Raw genomic sequence first — 14,970 nt, forward strand, 5'->3', positions numbered from 1 at the left:
CCTGGAGAGGGAGTGTGTAATTTCCATTTTTGTAATCATTAAATAAACCTGATAAATAGGAAGATTTTGGAGGAACTTGAAAAATTGCCTGTTAGAAAGTAGCATCCAGAAGTCAAAGCTGCTTGTATTTTGATTTTTCTCTCCATAAACCATGCCTGTATGTAGGCAAAGATTGGAAAATGGACAGTTACCAAGGTTATATATTTAAAATGTTATTCCCAGAAAACTAATATTTCTTGGAATCCTGATGCTTGAGGATTGTATATATCATCAGATTTAATCCTTAAAATATCCATAAAACTTAAAAAGTTCTGCTCTTGAAAATATTAAATGGGTGTGTGGTTTTGAATATCATAATATTCTTGGTGAAATCTTAACTTTTTATCTTACAGCTTTGAAATTATTAGGGTGTTTGTGAAAATAAAAGGATTAATAAAATAAGTATAGCCCGTAACCCTAATTCATTAAAGAATTTAAAAAAGAGGAGGGTGGGCATATCAAAAGTAGAATTTAAAAAAGAGGAGGGTGGGCATATCAAAAGTAGAAAGTAAAGGCTGCCTCCCCCAAGCCTTTGCCTAGAGATCACTGGCCACTGCCCACATGCTGTCCAACCATCACGTAGCACTGTGTGAAGAAGACACATGGCCTTGACCCTTACTTAGCTTGCTCTCCCTGCAGTGAGGAGCTGGATGAGCTGCACTACCAGGACACAGATTCAGATGTGCCAGAGCAGAGGGACAGCAAGTGCAAGGTCAAATGGACCCACGAGGAGGTGAGTGACACTGAGAGACATCTTGGGGGAAGGGGGGTTGATGGCAGTTGAGGGGCTGGTCAGAGAACTGAGCCTGGGGTGTGTCTGATGCCCTGATGGGTGTGATGAAGAGGAAGAGCCAGCGAAAGAGGTGGATGGGTCCTCTGTTTTCCCCAGTGCCTCAGAGCATTTTTCGGGATACTCCATATTGAGGACTCTTGGAAGTTGGTGTATTCTACATCATGGGCATTAATTGTGCTTCTTGTCCTTTAACTGCTAGGGTGCTTAGCCTAACTTGCCGCCTCCTCTTTATTATTATTATTATTATTTTATTATATTTATATATAGGGAGAGCATGTGTGTGGAAGAGGGAGAGGGAGAAAGAATCTCAAACAGGCCTCAGTCCCAATGCCGGGCTCCATCTCAGACTCTGAGATCATGACCTAAGCTGAAATCGAGAGTTGGTTGCTTAACCGACTGAGCTACCGAAGCGCCCCTTCCCTTCTGTTTATTATAATTTAAAAAAATTAATTGTGTCTTGAGACATCAAGCTCTGAATTTCCTTTATATTGTTTAATCAGCTTCATGGAAGTATAATTTATGTACAGTCAAATGTACTAATTTAAAGTGAACAGTTGGAAGCACCACCTTGATTATCCCAGAAAGTTCCTTGTGGTTAATCTTCCCTGGCTTTGGGCAATTGCTGATGCCTCTTGATTTGATTTGTCTTGTCTGTTCTTGAATGTCCTGTAATTGAAATCCTGCCACTGTGCTCTTTTCTATCTGGCTTCTTTAGCTTAATGAAATAGTTGCTTGATTCAGCAATCTGTTCATTTTTACTGCTAAATAGCATTCAGCATGTATATGTATGTTGTACCCATGTATATGGGTATACAACAATATATTTCACTTGTTGGGCATTTGGGCTGCTTTCAGTTTTTTTTTTTTTTTTTTTTTAAGATTTTTAAATTTATTTATTCATTAGAGAGAAAGAGAGGCAGAGACACAGACGGGGAGAAGCAGGCTCCATGCAGGGAGCCGGACGCGGAACTCGATCCCAGGTCTCCAGGATCACGCCCTGGGCTGAAGGTGGCGCTAAACCACTGAGCCACCCTGGCTGCCCTGGTTTCAGTTTTTGACTATTGTAGATAGATCTGCTGGGAAGAATCTTGTATAAATCTTTTTTTTTTTTTTTTTGAGGATTATATTTTCATTTCTCTAGGGGAGATACTTAATGTATGGTCATGGGGTAGGTGTACGTTTAGTTTTATAGAAAGTACCAGACCTTTTTCTCAATTGTTTGTTTCATTCTAGAGTCCTGCTGGTCTTATCTTTATATTTGGCCTCTTTTTTTCCTGGATATGTTTAGTTTAGGTTTTTTTTTTTTTTTCTTTTGCTTAGCGTATGGGTTGTAAAACTTTAAAATCATGAGTACTAAGCCAGCTTTTCTGTTCATCTCACTGTGGACCAGGAACTGCATTCAGCTCTTGTGGACAAAGAAGAACAAATGAGCTAGGGTACCCACCCCAGAACCACTCTCTGCTTGGGGTGGGGAGAGATTGCCCAGGCCTAAGGACATGCTGTGGTGATTCCCAGTGCTGGCAGGATCAGTGTTCATGTGTGCTCACCGTTTTATCTCTCCTTCCTTGTGCTAAGGCTCACAGCACATAGGAGGCACTGGGTTATTGAAATACCTTTAGGTATTTTGGTTACTGTTATTGTTGCCTGAAGTGGTTAGGGAAAATTTCATGGATAAGGATTTGGAAATCAAGTCAGAGAAGAGTGCAGAACGGTGGGTTGTGTTAGAATAGGAAATGGGTGAGTAGAATAGAATAAGTTGTAGGTGGGGGCACCTGGGTGGCTTAGTAGGTTAAGCGCCTGCCTTTGGCTCAAGTCATGATCTCAGGGTCCTGGGATCAAGTTTTGCATCAGGCTCTGGCAGTGGGGAGTCTGCTTCTTCCTCTCCCTCTGCCCCTTCTCCCTGGTTGTGCTTGCATATTCTCTTTTTCTGTGTCAAATAAATTCTTTTTTAAAGATTTTTTTCATTTATTTGAGAGAGAGAGAGCACAAGCAGGGGGTTGATCCCAGGACTCTGAGACCATGACCTGAGCTGAACACAGATGCTTAATTGACTGAGCCACCCAGGTGACCAATAAACAAAATCTTAAAAAAAAAAAAAAAAATAGGTTGTAGGTGGAGAAAAGCAAATAGAGGGGCCCTTGGTTTGGCTGAAGGGAAAGGTCCTTGAAGGGAAAAAGTAGTTGATGTGGACAAAAAGATTGACTGGGCCAAATCCTGGAAGGCCTAGAATGTCCAGCTCAGTGGTGTAGGCTTGTTCACCTGGCAAAATAGAACCATTGAAGGTTTTTAAAGCAGAGGAGTGACCTAAACATTGCTGGGCTTCAGAGGAACTAATCTGTGTCTAGAAGAGATTTAGGGGCAGCCTGGGGCTGAGAGTAGTGGTGCCCAGAGAGTGGGGGAGGTTGCTGTACCAGGCAGCTGTGGAGAGATTAGGGCAGGGATGGAGGTGAAAGGTGGAGAAGGCCCTTGGGGTCTGGGAGGAGATGGAGACAATTCTGCAAAGTATTCTTGCCAGTTGTCAGGATGACTGCCAGATAGGGACATGGGGACGTGGGAGGAGGCAGGTGTTGGGCTGGCCAGGCCGGGTGGCAGAGGAGGGCAGTGTGTCCGGAGCTGGCTCAGCTACAAGGTTTATGGGGGACTTGGTCCAGCCGGTGCTGGACTGCACTTGAGAGTTTGAATTTCTGTAATGGCTTTTTTTTTTCTCCTGTCCAAGAGAGTGTGTGTGTGTGTGTGTGTGTGTGCGTGTGTGTATGTGTGTATGTGTTAAACAGAGAACATTAAATTTATCATCATAACCATTTTTAAGTGTACAGTTCAGTAGTGTTAAGTGTATTCTCATTGCGATAGATCTTTAGAACTACTTGATCTTTTTTTTGTTTGTTTGTTTTTAGAACTACTTGATCTTGTAAAACTGAATCTCTGTACCCACCAAGGACAAATTCCTCATCACCCTTCCCCCTAGCCCTTGGCAACCATCTTTCTATGTTTTTATGATTTTGCCTACTTTAGATATTTTGTATGACTGAATCATAAAATATTTTTCCTTTTGTTTCTGGTATATCTCACCTATGTCCTTGAGGTTCATCCCTGTCGTAACTTCTAACAGAATTTCTTTTTAAGGCTGAGTAACATTCCATTGTATGGATATACTATATTTTCTTTATATATATATCTATATAAAATGTAAAAAATCAGTTTGAGGAGTACTTTGCATGCAGTGAACTATAACGACTTACAGTACAATTCAGTGAGTATCGTCAGGTGTATTACCTTGAAAGTACCAGCACCATCACGTTCTAGAACATTTCAGTTAACTTCTTAACATTCCTTGCTCTCCTTTGGTGTCCATCCCCCCTCCCTCCTTCACCTCTGCCCTCAGACAATCATTGACTATCTTTTTGTCCTTAAAGCTTTGCTGACATTTTCTAGAATGTCATGTGCATGGAATCATCTTTTGTGCCTGGCTTCTTTCCCTCATCATGATACCGAGATTACATGTTGTTGCAGGAGTCAGTGGTTTATTTTCAGGAGACTATTTTAACACCTACTGTTCTGACCACAGATGCCGCGTCACCGCCATCTCTGGCCTGGGGGCCTCTTTGTGGCCTCCTTTCCTCCATTCTGCCCTCTTACAGAATCTGTTAAGGTTAAGGTCCTAATAAGCACGTTGGACTGTGACCATCCACTGCTCAAATGCATCAGTGGCTTTATATGATGCAGAGACCTGAGTCAGTCTTGTGTGTGGTCCAGCCCATGCTTTGCCGTCCCCAATCGTCTTGCATCCCTCACCCCCCTTGCTTCCTGCATTCTAGCTGCACTAGGCTTCCTTTGATCCTGTGTCTTGGTCTTCCTGAAGAAGCAGTCACTGCATACCTCTCCACTGGCCCTCAGCCAGCCACAAAGTGGCTTTTCTGTGGGAGCCTCTGATTAGCTCCCTCTGGACCATGATTCCCATAAGATGGGGCAGGTCTGTTGTTGCCTGTTGCTGGGTCTGTAGTACCTGGCACATAGTAGGTACTCCCTTCATGACTGCATGTGTGAATGAGGCTGTCCTTTGGCTGTTCCTCCCTCACGATGGGCTGCTTTCTGCATATGTGTGGGCTGAGCTCTCTCTTTATGGCATTGGCAGGACGAGCAGCTGAGGACCCTGGTAAGGCAGTTTGGACAGCAAGACTGGAAATTCCTGGCCAGCCACTTTCCTGTGAGTGCAGCCCCTTGGTGGCCCCCTCCCCCGGAGATGAGGGTTGTGGGTGACAAGACAGTGTGCTGGGGACAGACTTTTCTGCCAAGGAGAAGAGGGTGTTCCTAACCAAGCTGCCCCGTGACCCAAATAAAGAACCTTCCTAGGCCATTTCTTCCTAAGCCAGAATTCGAGTGCCCTTGTCATAAGCATCTCCACACAGCAGCCTCAGTAGGCCTGGTGGTCTTTAGTGTGCCATCTGGAGCCTGTGACAGTGGCACATTTGCATTAGTCTCAGCAGTGAGGTTGAAACCAAGAGGAAGTGATACTTACAGCAGGCTTCCTGCCGAGGTCCCCCCCAGGGCAGCTGAAGCCTCCTGGGGATGCAGGTCCCCCATGTCCCCACCCCTAGGACTGCAGGTGTCTGGTAGGGAGGGGATGTGGCAGGAGCTGCTGTCTGGCTTATTCCCTGAGTCACTCGGCACCTCGGGTCACATCAGCAGACCCTTCCTACCCCATCCCTCACCTTCCCTGTTTCCATGAGATCTGAAACTTTCAGGGAAATAATGCTTTCCCGAGGCAAGGAAGGATTCCTGACATACACCACAAGCTTTTATAGGAATTTATGGTTCCTGATGGTTGTCTCTTTGTGAGGGGAGGAGGAGGAAGGGAAACTTCCTACAGGGAAAGCATGTGCGTTCCAACCTGTGGGAGTATAGTGTGTGGTGGGTGAAGGAAACAAAAAACCTGTGTGAGATAGGCCTGGCCCCTTGAACCCAGTGCTCAGCCAGGGTCCAAGGCTGCTCTCCTAGGAATCCTCACAGGTTCCTGTCCTCTTCCTAGAACCGCACTGACCAGCAGTGCCAGTACCGGTGGCTGAGGGTCTTGAATCCAGACCTCGTCAAAGGGCCATGGACCAAAGAGGAGGACCAAAAGGTAACTATCGGCACGCGGTGGGCCTTCACCCACCCCAGTGAATCAAGGGATGGTGAGGCTGTCTGGGGGTTGGCAAGGGTGTCAGCCAGCCCTCTCAGGGCTGTGGTGAGATGAGGCTTATGTGGAGGGAAGGTGCTGTGATGGGGATGAGGGAGGGGTGGGTTCCCCTGGCTTTACAGAGGCCTTTTCCAAGGTCATCGAGCTGGTCAAAAAGTATGGCACAAAGCAGTGGACGCTGATCGCCAAGCACCTGAAGGGCCGGCTGGGGAAGCAGTGCCGTGAGCGCTGGCACAACCATCTCAACCCCGAGGTAAAGAAGTCCTGCTGGACTGAGGAGGAGGACCGCATCATCTGTGAGGCCCACAAGGTGCTTGGCAACCGCTGGGCTGAGATCGCCAAGATGCTGCCAGGGAGGTGAGCTGCCATCTAGGGGCCAGGACAGGCGTGGATGTTCCTAGGAAGTGAGGGCATCCACTGGGCTATTGTGGGGGATAGTCCAAGAGCCAGTCCGATTTCTTTGCAGTTGTCACTTTTCCCAGAGATGAATGAATCCTTCAGATTCTTGCCTAGGGGTGCCCGTGCCTGATTATATAGGTAGTTTGGGATCAGGACAGGGAGTACCCTTTGTGTACAGATTTTCATTTGGTCCCCGTTGGAGCTCTGTGGACCATCCCTACCCTCTGCCAGGGTTGCCTGGTCCTTTTTCTCTAGAGAATAAACTTGTCTTCTCCTACATGCAAGATCAGGGCCAGGATCTAGATATTCAAACCCACTGCTTTCTCCCCCCTACTCCTTGCTGTGCCTGGTCCCTCTAAGAGCCTCTTGGGGTTCTGGGGAAGTATTTGGAAGACTTGGCTCCATTCTTGCCAGAATCTTCCTCTAGAGTCAATTCCCCTCTCCTAAATTGCTTATTGTTCCTCTTAAGTGCTGTCCATCCTCTGGAAACTTACAAAAATCTCTTATTTGTTTCTTATCTGTGGCTGTTTGCTACTGTTCACTTTGTCCTTGTGTGTTTCCCCCTTACTCAGTTTTTTTTTTTTTTTTTTTTTTTTTAAGATTTTATTCATTTATTCGTGAGAGACAGAGAGAGTGTGTGTGTCAGGGACACAGGCAGAGGGAGAAGCAGGCTCCATGCAGGGAGCCCGATGTGGGACTGGATCCTGGGACTCCAGGATCACACTCTGGGCTGAAGGCAGGCACCAAACCTCTGAGCCACCCAGGGATCCCCTCAGTTTTATTTTTATTAAAAGATTTTATTTATTTATTAATTTATTTATTTATTTATTTATTTAGTCATGAGAGACAGAGAGAGGCAGAGACACAGGCAGAGGGAGAAGCAGGCTCCATGCAGGGAACCCGATGTGGGACTAGATCCCGGGACTCCAGGATCACACCCTGGGCCAAAGGCAGACACCCAACTGCTGAGCCACCCAGGCACCCCAGTTTTATTTTTAATCCTTGGTCATGACACTGTCGTCCTGGAGGGAGAGGAGACAAAATGCCAGATGGTGTATCTCCTCTGAAGTCTGAAATGGTCTAGATTCAAAACTCAAACCTGAGTGTGTCATTCTTTTGGTGCTTCTCCTAGCACTTGGGTTAGAGGCCTGGGTCTCTTTCCCTCTGTGACCTGCTTGCACTGGCTGATGCCACCAGCCTGGCCTTGATGTACTGTGACTCTTGCTTACCCATGGGGCTTTAGCTGCTCTGCTTTCCTCTGTTGGCCTGAGATGCACTCTGCTTGTGCCCATTGTGGAGCCAACACACTCCTTCAGCCCTTGGTGGGGTGTATCTCTCTTCCGACTGTGGCTGATCCCCTAGCAACAACCTCATTCTGCCCATACCCCTGCCTGGTCTGCACTCTGTCCTGCAGCGGGAGTGTTCGGGGATACAGACCCTCTCCTCTGACTGCTTGGTCAGTCCGGCTGTTGTTCATCATGTCTGTTCACGATTTAGAGGAAAAGCACTCTGCTTGGACTCCCAGAGAAGGAAGTGCCTACTGTGTGCTTGCATTTCTGTATATATGATGTGCTGTATACTGTTATACTCCCGTGTGCTGCTGTGGTACTATACTACCCTGTTCTCTAGTACTCTGCCTCGTGCCTTCCTAGTACTCTGCTACTCGGTGCTTCTGTACTGTGGCTGCCGGGTAGTCCTGCGGCTCTACTGCGGAGGCTTCTGCTATAGTGCTGTCCTACTCTATAGCTGTGTCCTCCTGCTGCCGTGCAGTCCTACAGCTCTACTGCTGAGGCTTCTGTAGTGCTGTCCTACTGTATAGCTGTGTACTCCTGCTGCCGTGCAGTCCTACAGCTCTATTGCTGAGTGTTTCTATAGTACCATGCTACTCCTATACTACTGCTGCTGTGCAGTCCTATAGCTGTACTGCTGTGGGCTTCTTTTTTTTTTTTTTTCCTTTTTTATTTTTTATTTATTTATGATAGTCACACACACACACACACAGAGAGAGAGAGAGAGAGAGAGAGAGGCAGAGACACAGGCAGAGGGAGAAGTAGGCTCCATGCACCGGGAGCCCGACGTGCGATTTGATCCCGGGTCTCCAGGATCGCGCCCTGGGCCAAAGGCAGGCGCCAAACCGTGGCGCCACCCAGGGATCCCCTTTTTTTTTTTTTTTTTTTTTAAGATTTTTATTTATTTATTCATGAAAGACACAGAGAGAGGCAGAGACATAGGCAGAGGTAGAAGCAGGCTCCATGCAGGGAGCCCAGTGTGGGACTCGATCCCAGGACCCAGGATCACACCCTGAGCCAAAGGTGGATGCTCAATCGCTGAGCCACCCAGGGGTCCCACTGCTTTGGGCTTCTGTACTACTATACTACTCTATACTGCTGTACTACTCTGCTGTCCTGTACTTTTGTTGTGCTGTATTAGTCTATACTTTTATACTAATCTGTTGTCATGTGTGCTTTATTACTATACTGTATGCTTCTGTAATACTGTGCTCCCCTGTTCTTCCACAGTACTCTGCTCTCATGAGCTGCTTACTGCTACACTGCTGTATGCTTCTCTAGTACTATGCTACTCTGTTACTTCTAAACTACGGCATGCTGCTATATACTTTACATTTCTATTCTCCTGTAGTGTTCTATGTTTCCATACCATTGTACACCTTTTACTGCTCTGCTATTCTGTCTTTTTGGACCAGTCTGCTTTTCTGTTCCTTTACTTCTCTACACTTCCATACTGCTCTGTTACTCTGTGCTTCTACTACTGTATATGTGTCTCTTCAGTTAATCTTTTTTTTTTTTTTTTTTTTTTTTTTCTTTCTTTTTTTTTCTTCAGTTAATCTTAAATAAGTGGTGGAGTATGAAGTAGTCTCCTGTTTCTCCAGATAAAGTAACTGAGGCTCACAGTGACCCATTTCACACGGCCTGTCCATTTAGCTCTGCCCTTTGGCCATTGTGCACTCTGAGAGGAGGAGCAGGGCTTGCATTCAAGATCACTGTGAGCCTCAAAGTGGAGCTCAGCAGCGAGGGGTTTGCTTCTAGTTTCTACAGGTGCAAAGTGAGTGGAAAAAGGACTCAGCACTTCAAACACATTTTGGTTATATGATTTTACCGTAGGCTGAATAATATCTTTGCTTATTTGCTGAGGTTAGTGGAAATATGTATAAATTGTTGAGGGCTGGAAACACGTGGGACTTTATCTTAGAGCTAAGAGACTGTAGAATCTAGGTGGCTCAGTCAGCTGAGTGTCTGACTCTTAATCTCAGGTCAAGTTTTGATCTCTGAGTTGTGAGTTCAGGCCTTGCATTGGGCTCTATGCTGGGTATGAAGTCTACTTAAAAGAAAAAGAGAGAAAGAGACCGTAGAGTCATCACGTTGAACCCTTGTTTACAAAAGTGGGAACTGGGCTCAGGAAGGTTAGTGAGACATACATGTGGCACCTGGGCTGCAGAGTTGAAAGGCCTCCTCTGGGTCCCCACAGGACAGACAATGCTGTGAAGAATCACTGGAACTCCACCATCAAAAGGAAGGTGGACACGGGTGGCTTCCTGAGTGAGTCCAAAGACTGCAAGCCCCCTGTGTACTTGCTGCTGGAGCTTGAAGACAAGGAAGGCTGCCAGAGCGCCCGCCCCGTGGAAGAGCAGGTGAGATGGCCACCTGAGGCCACTCAGCCCAGGGCTTGGCTCTAGATTTGCGAGGTTGCATATTTATCCTGGACCATCTCATTTAACACCTGTTCTTTCCTTCTCATCTTCACCACAGCTGTTCATGACTTCTGCCATGGGGTCTCCTGTGGGCTACATCTCTCACTAGGCCCTTCCTTGTCCCGTAATTCTGCACAGACCTGACACTTGTCTGCCCGCAGGTGAAGGACGACAGAGCAAGCTGACATATAAAATTGGAGGATTGGATTGAAGAGGTCCTAAGCCTCCTCTGTTTTCATCAACAGCTTCCTTCCAACCTATTGCCCTTTCCAGGCTTTTCATACTAAAAGCATGTTTGCAATTAAAAAAAAATCATTTATGTATTTATTAAGGTATAATTCACACACCGTAAAATCCATTATATTTAGTATACAGTTTTTTGTTTTGTTTTGTTTTTTTTAAAGATTTTATTTATTCAAGAGCGATGCAGAGAGAGAGAGAGAGAGAGGCAGAGCCATAGGCTGAGGGAGAAGCAGGCTCCCTGCAAGGAGCCAGATGTGGAACTCGATCCCAGATCCTAGGATCACGCCCTGGGTCAAAGGCAGACGCTCAACTGCTGAGCTACCCAGGCATCCCTAGTGGACAGTTCTGAGTCAGGCTGAAAACATACTGTCCTGTACCAACCACCCAACCACACTGATATAGAGACATTTCTGTCAAGAGCAACCTTCCCCCCCCCGCCCCCGCCCCATATTCCCTTGTCTTCCTTTTTGTCAGCACTCTTCCCTCCTCCCAGGCACCCCTCCTCTGTTTTCTGTGTATAATTCCATATGGTTTATGAAATTATATGGTATTACATTTGCAATTGTAAAAATGGAACCAATACACAGATGTTAACATCTCCCATCCCGCACCTTGGAGCAAATCTTTTATTGATATTTTTAAACCATTTCTCTAACGATTTATTCTTTAAAAATAATGATTTGGGTACCTGGCTGGCTCACATGCTCAGTCATGAGCATGTGACTCTTGATCTCAGTGTTAATCAGTTCAAGCCCCACATTGGGTGTAAGGATTACAAAAATAAATAAATGTGAACAACAAAAAAAAAAGATTTGCGGGCACCTGGGTGGCTCATCAGTTGGTTAAAAGTATCTGCTTTCAGCTCAGGTCATGATCCCAGGGTCCTGGGTTTGAGCCCCAAATTGGACTCCCTGCTCATGCTCTCACTCACTCTTGCTTGCTCTCTCTCAAGACGAATACATTTTTAAAAAATCTTTAAAGAGATTTGAAGGAAAAAAAATATTTGAAGGAAACGTGTCAGGGAATGAAGATTTGACAATGCTGAGTCATGGTATAGGTAACACATTTCCCTTGTGCTCTGTTCCAGTCTGTTCTGTGGTTGTAAATTAGTGAATAGTCTCTTTTAATGCTCCCCCTTCCCTTTTCTTGCTAGCTAGGTAGAAGTTGTATGTTGCTCCAGTTCTGTGATGCTCCACTAGAGCTTTACATAATGTTTTTGTTTCTGTTTCTTGATTTTTCAGCCTGAGTGTCTCTTGATTCCCTGGTACGAATGCCCCTGTGGAGTAACAAACAGTAGGGAAAGATCTAGAAAATAAAATTGACTTCTTCCCCAGTGGGGACTCCCCACACATCCCTTAACCAGAAGAGTATTTCTCACACTTTTTTTTTTTTTTGAAAGATTTTATTTATTTATTCATGAGAGACAGACAGTCAGAGAGAGGCAGAGACACAGGCAGAGGGAGAAGCAGGCTCCCCACAGGGATTCTGATGTGGGACTTGATCTCTGTCTCCAGGATCATGCCCTTGGCCTAAGGTGGTGCTAAACCGCTGAGCCACCTGGGCTGTCCCTTTCTCATACTTTCTTGTGTATCTAAGTAACATGTTATCAAGCCTCTTATTTCTGGTTGAAGAAAAAGCATACTATCCACAAAGAAATGGGCACTAGCAGACATGAAATCACCTTTTAGGAGAGGGGAAGTGGATAGACCTTCCTCAGTTCTCTGGAAATCCTTCTTGGCTGAAAGGCAGTTTATTGATTTAGCTTTTGCCTCTGGCACTTTGCATCTGGAGCGCTGACCTGAATGAGCCCAGACCCCGGCCATGAGCTCACCCCGGCTGTAAGCTCCAGAGGTCAGTTAGCATGTTATTATCAGCCTCATTTCATCTCTAGCATCATTTTCATGGTTCTTTTATGCTGTTTAATTATGGCTATATCTAATATTTAAAATTAGAAACAAAACTTTATGGGCACCTGGGTGGCTCAGTCGGTTAAACATCTGCCTTCAGCTCTCAAGTCATGATCCCAGGGTCCTGGGTCAAGCCTTGTGTCAAGCTCTCTGCTCATGGGGAGCCTCCTTCTCCCTGCTCATGCCCTTTCTCACTATATCTTTCTCTCTCAAATAAATAGATAACATTAAAAAAAAACCAACCTAATGACCATGCTTATTGCTAAAATCACTCTCATGTGCTCACTTGTTTTAGAAATTCTTGGAGATGGGTTGAGACACATTCTTGAAAAACTTTTCATACATCTTGCTAGACTGCCTGCCAGAAAAGGTTTGCCTATGATTGTGTGTATGGACTACTTCCTGTTTCCCCACTCACTGGTCAGTGCTTTTTAATTATAATTATTGTCCCTCTACTTCAGAAGCAATACATGATCATTGTAAAGAGTTACAAAGTTACTTTACAGTACTGAATATTGCAGAAGATGGAGCCTGCTAATCTCAGCTGCCAGAGAGAACCAATATATTTAATGTGTTTGCCAACATTTATTACTAAGGGCAGTAAGTTTAAAATGAGATTATGGTATAACTTACTGCCTTACAGCTTCTTCTTAAATCTTTTCCATGTCATTTTGCTCATACAGATCTTTACACCATTCTTGAATCTGTCACATCTTGTCATAACCTGCTCATGGACATCTGTTACCATTTCTGTTAAGAAGCTACAGTGAACATCATTGTTCAGATTCTTTGTGCATGAACTTATTGATGTGGGTTAATTTTATGGATGTAGCGTGAGTGTGTCAAGTGGTTCGGACATGTGAAATTTTCACAGGCATGACTAAATTGCCACTCAACTGGTAGTACCATTGTGTCCTGTCAACAACACATGGCATTACCTCTTTTCGTACACTGTTGTCACCACTCGCTGAGATTATATAAAGAAAATCTTTTCCAGGGTTCCTAGGTGGCTCAGTTGGTGAAGCGTCCGACTCTTGATTTCTGTTCAGGTCATGATCTCAGGGTCATAAGATTGAGCCCTGCATGGGGATCTCTCCCTCCTCCCTCCCTCCCTCCCTTCCTTTATTTAAAGATTTTATTTATTTATTCATGAGAGACCCACACAGAGAGAGAGGCAGAGACACAGGCAGAGGGAGAAGTAGGCTCCATGCAGGGAGCCTGACGTGGGACTCGATCCCGGGTCTCCAGGATCACACCCTGGGCTGCAGGCGGCGCTAAACCGCTGCACCACCCGGACTGCTCTCTTTCCTTTAAAAAAAAAAAAAAGCTACCAATTTTATGGGTAACAATGGAGTATCACTTGGATTTGATTTCTTTTACTATTGGTAAGGTTGACTTTTTTCTTTATTGATTGGCCTTTGCCCCCTTTTTTTTCTTTACTGTCATTCACAAACTTTTTTACTTATATATTTAGGATCTTACACCTCTGTCGTATAGTAACTTCTTTTTCTCAGCTTGGGAAACTTGGAGTTTCTTCATCACTTGACTTTATAAAACTGTAGTTTATAGATAGTAAAATTCACCCTTTCAGTAGATAGTTCTGTGTGTTTTGATAAATGTAACGAACACCACAGTCAAGGTGGAGGGCGTTTCCATCACCACCTAAAATTCCCAAGCCCCCAGCCCTCTGGCAACCACTTCTGTTTTCTGTATCTATGTGGTTTTATGTTACTACGAATATTATATAAATGGAATCATACAGTCTTGTACTCTTTTCTGATTGCTTCCTTTCACTTAGGTATTAGTGCATTAAAATTCATCCATGTGCCTGTGTCTGTCAGTGATTTGTTCCTTTTTACTGCTGAGTGATAGTCTGTTGTATGGGAGTACCACTCTTCATTGTTTACCAGCTGAAGGACGTTGTTTCTAGTTCTGTTTCCAAATAAAGCTGTTATGAGCATCTGTGTACAGGGTTTTGTGTGAACATAAGTTTTCATTTCTCTTGGGTAAACATCTAGGAATGGGATTGCTGGGTCGTATGGTAAGTATATTCTGAATTCTAAATGAAATCACCAAGCCATTTTTCAACACGGCTGTTTCTAAAGTAGGATTCCCACATTCGAACCTTTAAATAGCGTTTATGGCATTCTTCCCCTTTCTCTGATTGTCGCGGTTATAAGTTTTCAATCAAATCTGTTCTTTTTATGTCCTTTTCTTCCTTTGCTTGCATCACAAACCATTTCCATTCCGTTCACTTGACGACAATAGCATAATAGCCATGGTGTAGGTTGGGTGCTGTTCACATTGTTGCTGATCTTCAGAGCACCCCTGCCTGGTGAGCCTTTAGGGTCCTCATTTTGCCAGCAAGAAAGCTGACCTGCACACAGGTCATACAGATTCCTCAAGGTTGGCTAGCAAAAATGGCTAAGCTCTGGCTGAATCCAGAGCCTGTGTCTTCTCCCTGCCACCGTTGTTGCCCCCTCATTGGTGTGGGATTGCACTCCTTGCCCTCAAGAAGGCCCTGTGGATCACATGTGCCATTTTTTTCTTCCTCATTTTTTGGAAGATTTTATTTATTTGAGAGAGAGAGAGAGAGAGAGAGACAGAAAACACAAGCCAGGCAGGAGAGGGAAAAGCAGACTCCCTGCTGAACAGGGAGCCCTACCTGGGGCTCCATCCCAGGACCTCGGGGTCATGACCTTAG

General features: G+C 45.1%; 1 protein-coding gene across 9 annotated transcripts in view; it reads left to right on the forward strand.

The window, feature by feature from the left end:
• Positions 1-14,970, forward strand: part of MYBL2 (MYB proto-oncogene like 2) — a 43,268-nt gene that overhangs the window by 8,168 nt on the left and 20,130 nt on the right. For all 9 annotated transcript variants that reach the window (XM_049100786.1, XM_025470114.3, XM_025470121.3 and 6 more), the window contains exons 2-6: positions 679-772; positions 4,965-5,036; positions 5,859-5,951; positions 6,145-6,365; positions 9,894-10,056. In XM_049100786.1, the coding sequence (XP_048956743.1) occupies positions 679-772; positions 4,965-5,036; positions 5,859-5,951; positions 6,145-6,365; positions 9,894-10,056 (643 nt within the window). The remainder of the gene's footprint in view (positions 1-678; positions 773-4,964; positions 5,037-5,858; positions 5,952-6,144; positions 6,366-9,893; positions 10,057-14,970) is intronic.

This window comes from Canis lupus, chromosome 24 (assembly GCF_003254725.2).
Source record: "Canis lupus dingo isolate Sandy chromosome 24, ASM325472v2, whole genome shotgun sequence".
Lineage (NCBI taxonomy): Eukaryota > Metazoa > Chordata > Mammalia > Carnivora > Canidae > Canis > Canis lupus.